The 13,989-nt window shown below is 41.9% G+C and overlaps 1 protein-coding gene across 4 annotated transcripts in view; it reads left to right on the top strand.

Annotated features, from left to right (window-relative positions):
- The window catches only part of CABCOCO1 (ciliary associated calcium binding coiled-coil 1), an 806,689-nt gene that overhangs the window by 231,674 nt on the left and 561,026 nt on the right, over positions 1–13,989 (top strand). For all 4 annotated transcript variants that reach the window (XM_044056394.1, XM_044056391.1, XM_044056392.1 and 1 more), the window contains one exon: positions 11,588–11,757. In XM_044056394.1, coding sequence (XP_043912329.1) covers positions 11,588–11,757 — 170 coding nt within the window. The remainder of the gene's footprint in view (positions 1–11,587; positions 11,758–13,989) is intronic.

Here is a 13,989-nt window from a genome sequence, read left to right as displayed (position 1 = left end):
CTACACAGAACCTGGTGCTGACATCATTCTTTGGTACCAGCACCACTGGGGAGGCCCAAAGACTGCTGGACTCGTGGATTACTCCCAACATCTCCTGCATCTCCTCCCTCAGAGTCTGTCTGAATTGCTCAGGCAGCCTGTATGGGACCTGCTTTATAGATCTTTGGGTCCCTGTATCCACATGGTGCTGTACCAGGTGGGTGCACCCCGGTTTCCCAGTGAATGTTCCCAAACTCCTTTAACACTGTTCAGATTTCCCGAACCTGGGTAGAGGATAGCCACTGGGACATTGCTACCCCTTCCATTGAGGTGTCAGTCTGAGTCTTACTGAGGGGATCAGTCACCAAATCCCCCTCAGACTACTCCTGCCGTCCACTGCAAATACTCAGCATAAGGGCCTCCCTGTCATGGTAAGGTTTCATCATGTTAACATGGTACAATTTGTGCCCTGCCTCCTGCCTACCAGTACTACCATGCAGTTAACCTCACTGACCTTCCTTACCACCTTGAAGGGTCTCTTCCAAGCTGCATGCAGTTTATTATGTTTGACAGGAATGAGCACTATCACCTGCTGTCCCACAGCATACTCTCTGGCTTGAGCATTCCTGTTATACCACACGTTTTTCTGCTGTTGGGTTCCTGACAGATTCTCCTGGGCCATGCCCATGAGCTCCCTAAGCTTTGTCCTGAGGTTTAGGACATATGCCACAACAGACTCCTTGTGGGATTCACACTCATCCTCCCACTTATCATGAATCAAATCTAGAAGGCCCCTCACTCTTTGCCCATACAGAAACTCAAAGGGTGAAAAACCTGTGGATTCCTGAGGTACATCTCTGTAAGCAAACAGATGGGGAAAATATTTGTCCCACGCTCCCTTTAACTGGTCCACAAATGCCTACAGCATTGTCTTTAGTGTAGAGTTTAACCTTTCCACAGGACCATTAGTCTGGGGATGGTAGGGGGTGGTCTTTAGGTGCTTCATCCCACAGCACTCCCACAGACAAGCGAGCAGGTCTGACATGAAATTGGCACCTCTATCAGTCAGTATTTCTCTTGGGAAACCTACCCTGCTGAAAATCTCTAGCAAAGCATTTGCCACCTACTCTGCCTCAATGGAGGACTGAGCCACCGCCTCAGGATATCTAGTAGCATAATAATCTACCACTAGAATATATTTCTTCCATGTGGAACTTGAGGTACTCGGAGGCCCCACAATATCCATAACTACCCTCTGAAATGGCTGCTATGTGACAGACAAAGGCATCAAAGGAGCATTGACCTTGTCTCCTGCCTTGTCTTCTTTGTGGCACTGCTCACAGGTCCTGCAGTACCCTGTTACATCCCTGGCAGTCCAGGCCAATAAAAGTTCTGCATAATATGTCTCTTTGTACGTTTTATGCCCATATGACCTGCAAAGGGAATGTCAAGGTCTATGGCTAGAAGTGCCAGTCTGTAGGCTCTGGGCACTACCAACTGCTGTATTACCTCACCTTCTAGCCCTCCATCAGGGGCCATTCTCTATACAGTAACCCTTTGTTCCACTATACATAATCCCCTTTTCCCTGAGAATCAGATGGCTCCCTAGCTACCTGCCTCAAGCCTTGTAATGTAAGGTCTGAGAGCTGTGCCTGTCTCAACTCTGTCTTTGTAACTCTTTCCAGCTCCGCTTCCACAGGAAGTTTCCACAGGAAGTTGGGACTTTTCTGACAGTGGTGCCTCACTGTCAGCCTCGGTACTACTACTCACCTCTGCCCTTGAGTCACTCTGCCCAATAGAACATAAATACCCACTAGCAGCTGTGGCTCACCTTCAGTCTCACTGATGCAAGTTAGCTCCTTCCCTGAAGTAGCCAAATCACCAGTCCTGGCTTCAAGTGTGTGGTCTTTCTGGGTTTCCCGCAGGCTACCAGACCTACATGCCTGTCTCCAAGACTGACTATGTGTCACTCCATGCACACAAGGTACCACATTACCAGAATCATTCCCTACCAAGACATCTGTAGGGATATCCTCAAACACACCTACTTGCTTCCTTTTCTACCCTCCCAGTCATATTGAACCCTGGCCAAAGGCATTTGGAATAGAATCCGTCATAAAGCTCTGACTAGAGTAGACAGCCCAAGCAAGTAGTACTCCTCTTTGACCACTGCAGGCTTCACAATGGTTGTATCAGAGGCTGTGTCTGTCTTGGCAGTGGCCTGTTTCCCATCCACCAAGATTGGATATAAACTCTGCTAGTAGTTTAGTACCCCTGTTGTCTCTAGACAACTTACCAGTGGCGTTCTGTTATTCCCACTTACTGGCTCCCTCACCTTTTTTCTCCACATTGCCTCTGTGAACATCTGTATGCTACATGGCCCCACTTGTTACTTTTAAAACATTTAATCCTTGATCCTGGCTGAGTACCTGAACAAGTGGCTTCCCCTGTTACTGGCGGACTCTGTTGGGTGGTTTAGGCTGCCCAGCATGAGTTCCCTTATATCCACGTGGTGCACTGGACATCTCTTTCGTGTGCAGTAATGCTCTGATTGCCAGTTATAGGTCTCCTTTTTTCCCCAGCTCATTTTCAGAGTTGCACTTCCTGTCTGCCAACTAGATTCTCATGTCCTCAGACAAAGTGCTAAGGGCTTGTTCCCTCACTAAAAAGTCTACCAGCTTTTCAGAAGTGGTGGCCTGACACCCACTCACCCACCTACAAAAGTAAATGCTTAGTTCAGCATTATAATCACATACACTTTCATCTGCCTTGCGTCTGTGCTCACAAAACTTTTTTCTGTAAGCTTCAGGTGTTAACTGAAAACATTGTAATAAACTGTTCTTAACAATCAGTATCAGACAATTTAGAAACAGTTACAGGTTTACCATGGAGTAAGGGGGTGAGGAACTGTACCCAGAGCCCTCAGTCAACATTATACTGTTTGCATACTCTTTCCAATAGATGAATAAAACTATCACAATTATCATCTTCTTGGTACTGAGAAAGAAGTTTACTGACCTTTAGTGCTTCTGGGATAGAGTTACTCCCTTCCTCATTACCTCCATGACCCTGGCGAAGAGTCAGCATTTTCTTTTCATGTTGCCTCTGCCTCTCATTTTCTTCAGCTTCCAAGTACTACAGTCTTTTTGCTGATTCTTCCTTGACCTCTGAACACCACAATCTCTCTGGTGATTCTAATTCTAAACATTTGGACTCCAGTTCAAGTCTCTTTAGCTCCAGGCAGATTTTTAAGTCCTCTGAGGGAAAGTTGAACTGTCTTGTTTCTGGGAGCTATACATCCCCAATGCCAGTCTGGTTGTCTTCCTGGTTGCTTGTCTGAGATGCAGCTGTAATTAAGGCTGAAATCATTTTCCTTTAGTCATGTTGGCATGCTCCAGTCCTTTGGCTTGGCACATCTCTGCCAACTGGTTCCTTGTCAGCTTGCCAGAATCCTCTGCTGACATCCATGCCTGCTCTCCCTGACTATGTAAGCTAACAAAAAGTAAATAAATAAAACAATTGTGATATGTAACTCTGAAAGTCTACTTTGTGGCTGCTTGAGAGTGCAAACACCTTCTTTAGTGATCACTAGTTACAGGCTACAGGAATTCAATATCCACACCACTGCTCAGCAATATGTGAGCGTGTGATGATCCAATGCCAACCTATTAAAATGTGATGCCCACCACTGCTACCAATATGTGACATGCACCAATATGTGTCATCCTCATGCTGAGCCAGTAGTCAAGGAGTCTGAATCCTCCCCACTGACACTGGAGAGGAACGTGCACTTGGAATACAGATGGATGGACTCAGTATTTCCAGATGCAGACCTCTCTGCATGAAGTACAATTTCCCTTAAGAGCACACAGGGAACATACTCAGCCTGGGGTCTGGATGTCTGTATATATGTTTCCCTCCAGATCCCCCAGTAAGACCCTCCACTGGTACAGCCATAGGGTTAGGCCCCCAGCCGAGTGTCCAAGTGTAGTCCTCCAACACCCTCTGTGTAAACCCAGTGCTTCCTTTCCCAGCCACAAGTAGCTGACATGCACAAACTTTGAGCTACTTGATTTACACACACACACACACACACACACACACACACACACACACACACACACACATGGGAAAAGCTGGTACAGGTCTACTGGCTATGCCCCCTTCTGTCCAGACTATAAGGTAGTTACCAGCCCCACCAGAAACTTCACAATCAGGTACTCTAAGGCCCTTAACAAAAGGTGCCCAATTATACTATGTAATATTAATACTAATACAAATGGTAGTTGTTCACAAAGATGGCTAGGCTTTCTGGAGTGGCCCATACAGTGTCATCAAGTAAATATAAGTACTCTCAAGGTTAATACTTTCTAAAAAGGACCAGCCACAGTAAAAAATTTAAATATATTTAATAGTAAATAATAAAAGAACAAGAAAATACTAAATATATAGCCATAGTAAACCACAGAGATCAAATCACAGGAAATATTGAAAAGAACATTGAAGGACAGACTCAGGCAAATAAATAAAAGCAAAGCTTTCGACACCATCTCCCATTCTGGAATTATAGCTAAACTCACTAAACTAGGTATAAAGCCATACGTCACAAGATGGGTTGCCAACTGGCTCACTGACAGAACCCACACTGTAAAAGTTGCAGACTCCAAATCTGACCTCAAAGCAGTGACAGGTGGAGTACCACAGGGTTCTGTCGTGGGACCTCTCCCGTTTGGTATCTACGTCTCTGAAGTACAGGCTAACACAGAAGGCCTCTGGCTAATGAAGTTCACAGATGACTGCAAACTAGGAGCCGTAGTCAAGTCCCCAAATGATGTGGACATCCTACAGAAGGGCCTCGCTGAGACAGATGCCTGGTGTCAAAGCCATGGCCTCAAGCTCAATGCCAAAAAGTGCAGTGTGTCATCCCCTTTGGTAAAAACTTTGTACCTATGAATTACCACATAGGCAGCAATCTACTTAACACCGAATGTGTGATAAGAGAACTTTGGACCCAGGTGGACAGTAGTCTCTCCTTTGATAGTCACATCGCCACAGTAGTCAGGAAGTCCTTCTACGTGGCACACCTCATCATAAAAGGTTTCTCCTCCAGGAAAAAAGAGGTCATTGTTCCTCTCTACTCGACACTCATTAGACCCATTATAGAGTACAACGCCCCTTTTGGAATGTACCTCACAAGACATCTGCAGCAGCTGGAAAGGCCACAGAAGTACCTCACAAAGAGGATTACTGGCCTCAAACAAATACCCTACATTGACCGCCTCAAAAAACTCCAGCTTTACTCCATAGCATATCGCCTACTTTAAAGCTATGTCAAACCCAGAGCTGTTGGACATGCTACTCCTAAAGAAATCCCAATCCCTCTGAGCTACACGCTCTAGGGACCTAAACCTGGTCACCACAATAAACAGGATGTGCTGGAAGGATAGATTCCTGTCCCAGAGACTTCCCATACTCTGGAACAGGCTACCCATCTATGTCAAGCAAAGTTCTTCATTAGCACTCTTCAAGAAAAATTTTGACGAGTGGATGGGAAATAGGAAATACACCCCGGAGATCACTTCTGTGTCTCAGCTCAGTAGTGGGACAGGAAAATAACCTTCTTGGGTGGTGTAAGCCAGGGAACCTTGTTGGCTAGGCTTACATAGGCCCTTGGGCTGATAGCCTAGTACCTACCTATGAACCTATATCTAAACTAAGTTTCACTATATTCCTGACTGAATCTGAGAGTTTTACTGTTACCTAATAACTTACTTGGGCAAGGAAAGATGATATACATAAGCAGTCTTTCTACTCAAGCTCCGGAACAGAATACTCTATATCCTGAGATTACTCCCTGTAAAATATAATATCCAAGATGACTTGCAGAATGACCTCATCTGGTCACCTGACTCTAGGTTCCCACATTATCTCCTTTTGAAGTTTGAGACAGGAATTGAACATAGATGGCTGCAGTATACATCCAAATGCTTATGGCAGTGCCTGGAGCCAGAAACATTTACAACACTTTCCCCCTTCTTTGCAAAAGATAATGGCTGCTCCCAGACATTCAGTCTCCGAGCCTACTCAGCACCATGGGGTGACATTCAATGATTTAACAGCTTATTTACATTTCCCGTATTTTTCTTAAAATAAGCCAGCTGTTTTAACCATTACTGTGCTAGTGTCCTCTATTAAAACATATACATTGAATTCAGTTACCATAGTACATGTACATTTCTCTTCATTTCACCAGGGTGCACTGTTGATACATTTTAGCACAGTTAACATAAGCAGAGCTCACAAGTACATTTTCAGCACAGACATCTTTACAAATCAGATTGATATACAAATGACATATGATTACAAAATTCCAGCTAGCTGTGTTAGTACAAGTCATACATCTACTGCCGTACTTCTCCCTGGCATAGCTGGCAGTACGTCCTGTTGTCATAGCATCCGTAACCCGAAAGGAAAGGCCCAAATTTGTGCTGAACTGGTAGTTAATGATACCATATATACTGACCCTGTGGAAATAGCGAACCTGTTGGCCAACAGGTTCTGTGAAAACTTCACTGTCCTGCCCCTGCCACACATACTCCATGACATCCCTACTACCTGTCCCCTACCTTGTATTTCTAAAGACTAGGTCGTAAACACCCTCTCTAAGGCCAAAAACACAGCATCTATAGGACTTGATAACATCCCAGACTGCATTCTACATGGACTGCAACAAGAATTAGCAACAGCATTGGGTACTCTTTTCAATCGTAGTCTAAGCAACGGCTTCATGCCAGCTGAATGGAAAATGGCCACTGTTATTCTCTTGCACAAAGGTGGTGCTTCCATTGACCCTGGGAACTATAGAGCTATTAGCCTGACTAGCCGTATCTGCAAGGCCATGGAGCAAATCATCACGGACTTTATCAACAAAGATATAGGCAATCTCCAAACACGTGACCTTACTCAGTTTGGATTTATCAAAGGGAGATCATGCCTGTTAAACCTGGTGGACTTTTTTGAGACCATCACCAAGATCCTGGATGAGGGAAATCTGTACATATGGCCTAACTAGACTTAGCCAAGGCTTTTGACACTATTCCCCACTCAGGCATCACTGACAAACTCACCTAGCTAGGTGTAAACTCTTATATCATTAGATGGGTTGCTAACTGGCTGACTGATAGAACGCATGTAGTCAAAATATGGAAATCCACCTTCATCAGCAGACCTGTAACCAATGGGGTTCCACAGTGATCAGTCCTGGGACCTCTACTGTTTGGAATCTATCTCTCTGAAGTGCAAGCAAAAATTCAAGGTCTGTGGCTGGCAAAGTTTGCTGATGACTGCAAACTGGGAGTGGTCATAGAATCTCCAAATGGTATCAACATCTTACAAGAGGGTCTTACACAAACAAATGATTGGTGACAAAGTCATGGCCTTAAACTCAGTGCAAAAAAATGTATTATCATCCCTTTCAGTAAGACCGATGTTCCCGCTAACTACCACATCAATAACAACACCGTAAGTCAGTAGTGAGAGACCTGGGCACACAGGTTGACAGCAACCATACCCTTAATCACTATGTCTCCACAGTGGTAAGAAGGGTATTCTATATTGCTCATCTCATAAGTAAGGGCATTGCCTCCAGAAAAAAAAGAACTTATAACCTCCATGTACTCTGCCCTCATCAGGTCAGTAATTGAGTACAACACCCTTTTTGGTATGTACCTTTCCAAGCACCTGCAGCAATTGGAGAGACCACACAGGTTTCTCACAAGGAAAATTCAAGGTCTTCAGCATCGTTCCTATGGGGATCATCTGAATCACTGTCACTTTATTCTGTTTCATACAGACTACTCAGAGGCGATCTCTGCCTTGCATATAAGGCAATCTCTAACCCTTCTTTATTGGAAATGCTGCATATCTGCAAGTCAAATGGTACATGGGTTACTCGCTCTAAAGACCTTAACCTGGTATGTGACATTAATAGAACCCGCTGGAGGGATAGATTGATCTTCCAGAGGTTGCCACACCTTTGGAACAGACTCGCACTTCATGTCAAATAGAGCACCTCATTGCCCTCTTCAAACGCAATCTGGATGATTGGATGGGTAACCATAAATTCACCCCAGGGGTTCCACCTGTGTCTCTCTTGGATAGGGCAATAGGTGTTGATAATGGAAATAAGGGTAGAATTTGGCTAGGCTTGTAAGGACCCTAGGGCCATTAGCCTAGTAACTTCCTATGATCCTATAAAACATCAGATCCGAGGAACAGCTAGAAACAATCCACTTAGTCTCACTAGTTTGTTTGTGTCTTTCGGCTTTTCCCGGTTAGGGGTCGCCACAGCAGAACTCCGGTCCGCTAATGATTGGCAGTTGATTTTTACGTACCAGCTTGCCAGGCCTGACGCACAACCTTCAATGAAGGTACGCCCATTCACGCATGTCTCCACGCAGAAGACGCTCTAGCTGAGAATCGAACCGGACAGCATCTTACTGTGAGGCAACAATGCTACCGCAGCACCACTAGTAGTAGGTTTAAATTATACCTGACAACTAGGGTAATAATAAAAAGGAGGAGGAGGATATTTTGGGTGGAGCATAGTTGAGAGGCTGAAAACAGGTGTTTCCAGACCAGTTAGAGACAGGCCATTCTGGGGTCCCAGCCATAGTTTCTTGCAGTATTGAGAGCCTATGTGGAATGACACCATAACTGCTAAATAACCCCTTATTTGTCTAATGCAATGAGCCTGTATTTAATAATGCCAAAAAACACTGCAGCTAATGCTAAGTTTCCCTCAAACCAGTTAAATTACCCACCATCACTTTTACACATTTCAGATATCACCGGATATGTTTTTGAATTTAGTTACCTTTTCATCCAGTATTTCCACAATGACCAATTTAAATAAAAAAATAATACTAACATTGTTTGAAAAAAAACAAAAAAAAACAAATAGAGGTGATAGAAACAATGCACAAAGTACAGTGTTGAACATTTGCTAACAAAAGCAGGTGTCATTTTACATTGAACATGCATATGTTACGTTTAACCCGACCAAAATTAAAATTGTCTGAATATATACACTTCAAATAATAACAAAGAACATTCCAACCACATAAATAAAGACAGCTACTGATTGTTTAGGGAGAATATTTGGATGACTGATATCCTGTGCTAGTACTTAAGGATATGAATACACTGACTATATTGATCTTCTCTTTCCCTTCCCTAGAATACAGTAGCAAAGTTGCTAAATCAGAATCAGAACAATGCAAGAGCTATCTGTCATTTGAGTGAGTTGCTCTGTTGTTCTTCCTTCTCCATCAGTCAGCTGCTGAAATGCTGACCATATGTCTAATCAAGAAGCTTCAAGTAGTTGTATCCTCAAACAAGTAAAAAAAAAAAAAAAAAAAAATGGCAAGGAAAAACTTTGGAATGTCTGTCCGACTGACTGAGCATACATTGTATACGTATATGTGTGAGCGAAAAGAAAAGCCAAAGCAAAATTAGTTTAAAATATTTTTTTTAAACTTCAAAATAACCAACACATAAATAAATAAAAAATAAAATGCGGTAAATAAAGGCAAGGCTGATTCTTCCAAAAAAAGAAAGCATGTGGTCACATAAGTCCTTCTGTCCATCTGCATAAGTTAGTTGCTGAAATGCTAAAGGTCTAACTATGAATCTTCAACTTTAAACAACTATAAAAGAATGAAAGGAAAACAGTATGTCTGTGTGTCTGACTGTGCATGCATAAGTGTCTGTGTGAATAAAAAGGCAAACCAGAGCAGCAAAGACCCAGCAACAGTTGTAAGAGGCAATCCAAAAATAAATATAATTTCTAATCTCTATTTTTCAATTCCAAAAAGTAACTAAACAAAAAAAAAAAACATGCAGTCACTTTACAACTTGCCTAAACAATCTCTCTTTCACTCTTCACTTTCCAGAGGGCTTGTTGCCTGAGTTAACATGGTCAACATGCTATGTTTTTCCAAAACAGGCATGACAGTTTAACCAAACTCAGAGCTGTAGTACATCTGCATCTCTTTGTTGACAGCAAACAAAAACTGTAAAGTCTCAAACATCCAGGAAATTGCAGATGCAGGTTGGACCCTTGGAGCATTTTTTTATTTAAGAGCAGAATCAAGTGCACAGTTGACGGGTATGTTTAAGGTTGGGGTTCTCTCCCCCTTACCTATGGCTCTGGTAGCCTTGACTTTACCAGCCATACTACAGGCATTTTAATCCTTAAGTGTAGAAAGCCGCACTCAGATCAAATTATTTCTTTCCCAAATAATTTTCCTTTTTATTGCTACAAACATCCTTCATAGGGAATTCTGCAAGGAGCTGTACTTCTGAAGCCGAGGACTGTCAGATGTCTCTCATGTGGTCTTTTCCTTTCCCTTTTCTTTCTTGCAAAGGGCCTAAAAAGCTAGTTTAGAACAGTACATAGTATCTGTACATTCTAAGAGCGCTGTCAGGGGGACAGAATCTGACAGATTCATACTGAAAAAGATTTGTTGCTAGAATTCTGAAAGGGCAGCTCCATACTAGTGTGCTTGTCTGACTACAACTTTACTTTCCCATTAAATATTTTGATATGGATGTACGACACTCTGTGAAAATTACTACATATAAAATTTGATCATTATAATCTTCTGTGGTTCATTGGATTCTAGAATGTTTTTGCTTCATACATCTGTATCTTAAACGTTCCCCATAAGCCCATGTATTCACATGCAACATAGGAGTAAGATGCAAAAAAGAGTCTGAAACATCTCAGTGCCTAGGAATGCTTATGGCATGCATCACTGTAGTGTCTTTCTAATGTTAGCTTTACTGCTTTGGATGCTGCAGTTGGTTTATAGATTGATAGATGTGTACTAGGCTGACGACCACTAGGGCATTTTGAAGCAAAGCAATGCATCCTGAATCTCTGACAAGTTCTGGCACTCTTTATAGGTGAAAGCAGGGGCTTGAAAGATGAAACGTTTACAAGCAGAGGCCTGGGGGATGAAACAGTTACAGGCTGCCTGTGTTCATTAGAGACCTAGGTACCAAACCAGGAATGAATTTTCCTGTTCTCCATCCAGTTGTTCAAGTAACACTTGAATTGGGTTAGGGAGGAAGTCTGCTTCATATGGATGGAGGAGTCTGTTCCAGGGAAGGGGTGGTCTTTGGGATACATACCTGTCTCTCCAGCAAGTTATAATAGTATCTGTTAACCTGGTAGATCCACTAGACACACAGTCCCTTTTCTGGAACAATGTGGGAGCAATGTCTGGTTATGGGACTTGCTGAAGGTCACACAGTAGGCACATGCGAGCTGAGAAAATCAAATCCAGTACTACAAGAACTTCAGCTTACACTTTAACCCTCTGCACAAACTGTGCAGCAACATTAGATTGCACAACTGGAAAATACATCTGCAGAGTGCTGGAAAATATACCTATAGATGTAACCATTAGAGCAGTACCACTTAATAATCTAATCATGTTTATACTGTAATACTGTACAAGTATTATTATAGAGTGTCATATTTTTTACAAACAGTAGCTGTAACTGATATTTACTTTGATCAGTTATTTCTTTTTTCTCTAAGGAAAATGGAAGATATCTTAAACTTAAAACACCATGAGACTTGCTTAAAGCAGGGTGTTATATTGGACTATTATGTTTCTGGATTTTGGTGGGCAAAGGAAATGAATTTCACAGTTCAACAGATATCAAGCTTTATGACTGTGCTACACATTATGTTGGAGAATCTGAGCAGTAAGTGTTCTTATGCTTTCCTTCTTTTCTTTCCTTCTTTTATTTCCTCCTTTTACTTCTTTCTCTCTGTCTCTTTTTTTTAATATTTTACTCATTTGTCATGCTGATTGTACAAATATGCACTTTTAGTGATTTTCAGTTTTAGAGAACACTTTACAGTAGAAAGTCATTTATTCAAACTAATTGGGTGGGACCTAGGGTAGTTTTGATAATCAAACTGTTCAGATAATCAAACATGCATTGAACTGGATAAAAAACTGCAAAAATCTTTTTTTTTCTGCATGCTTTTCAACCATTCAGTGATTTCAGTAGAAAATAAGAAATACTTTTTACACTAGAGTGGGCTGCAAGCTCAAAAAAACACGCACAAGCAAATATGTATAACATTTACATATTCAGACTTCATGATTTTTCCTACCCAAAAACTTTGGAAGGCTGTGTTCGAATAACTGACGTTAGTGATAATCAACTCTCTACTGTGGTAAAATATTGTGAACAGCAGTTTTACTGTTGCATAGATAATTCTGTGTTATGGAAATTATTCAAACCTCACCATAATACAGTCAATAGCAACTTTGTATAGAGGAATACTGCCAAATGTGCATATTTATTTCTTCACCTGCAGCACAATTTTTTAGTAATGCTGTTTGTCAAAATGGACTTTGGCTGGAATACATAGTCTGCTTCTGAAGGATACAAAATGAATGCAAGCTCTCTTACAAAGACACTTTGTATATAATACCCTGTGCACTGCATACCACCTGGCAGTCAATGACGTGAAAGCCTTTCTAGTTGATATATTGGACAAAACATGAGACAAGTGGGGAGATAATGACAATGTGCATGCAATCAGTCGCACCTAGGACCTCAGGGAAACAAGCGGGTGGATCTGCTGTTACTTAAACAGATCCATAACCCCCCACTGTTTGTAAGTACTGCTGTGCAATTTTACGCAAAGAGGTTTGTAGCTGCATATGCCAGTGTGGTAGTCTTTGGGTGATGTCTATGAAAGTGAGCCTTGGGGTGCACTGAGATGTTAAGAAGACTTTAAAAAACTAAAACAAAATTGTAGAACCAACAATTTTGTTTTGAGTTTTTATTGTTGTTGAAGCTGGCAGTGGAGTAACTGTTTAGAAGATGTGTGTAGTATAGAATTCATAGACACCCATATTAAGCTAATGGTGGGTAGAGCAGGGATCCTAATGTATATGTTTCTGTGTGGCAATCTTGATCTTGCTGTACACTCCTAATGCCAAACATTATACAGGGTGAAGTGTTTCACCTACATGAATTACCAATGTAAGGGAAGTCATCATGTTTGTGAATGGGAGTGTATAAGTGCGTATGTTTGTATGTCACTGTGATTATGAGAGCACTGGGACAGGGTGTGAATAGGTCTGTGAGGGTCTGTGCATGGATGGCTTTTGTGAGTGTGTTTATATGGGAAGTATTCAGATTCAAATAGTGCAGAGCATTATGCAAAATAATGTAATGAGTTGTGACGCACTGGGGCGGGCAATTCATAGATGCATGTAGTGTGATTGTGTTACTAGAGGAATAGTATGGTATGCATTATGAGCAAATGACTGCATAGTGGTATGCAAATGAGCATCAACATGCTAATGAGAGTCACTAAATTTGCAAATGATGAAATTAAACATGGCAATGTGATTATGGTATGTATAAAATCAATGGGATTAACCAATGGATTTTCTGCTATGTAGGAGTGTCACCTACATTATAATGCAATGAGTAGGGTCAGCATTAGCATAGTAGTATGTGTTGGTGGCCACCTTTGGAACTAGTGCCAATGAAGTTGGGCATCATCATCATCCACCTTGCAGATAGGTCTGCCAGCAGTTAACACACCATCACCTTCATAACTAGGACATTGTTGACTGACACAATGTGGAAATTGGTAGGCATGTGTAACCCTCATGTAGGATCAAAGGAGATGTGTGGAATGCCTATAACAGTGAACACAAATGTTTGTGTAGTGTTAACCCTCTTTGTCATACGTCCTTTCAGTTTCTGATGGGAATACATTAGAAGTTTTTCAGGCATCGGACACATGAATTTTATAGAAGTTCCATGACATAATGCCACAGCATGAGGAGCAATATACTTAGTTTTCATGAAAAATAGGAGAGAGAGAGAGAGAACCACTACTATTGTGCAGGCAGTCTGTGATGTAATCTGCTTCCCTGAGGTACTAGGGGGCAGTGACTTTAC

Source organism: Protopterus annectens, chromosome 14.part0 (genome assembly GCF_019279795.1).
Source record: "Protopterus annectens isolate FY-2018-M chromosome 14.part0, PAN1.0, whole genome shotgun sequence".
Taxonomy (NCBI): Eukaryota; Metazoa; Chordata; order Ceratodontiformes; family Protopteridae; genus Protopterus; species Protopterus annectens.
Note: the sequence above shows the minus strand (reverse complement) of the source record. Positions and strands in the feature narration are given on the sequence as shown.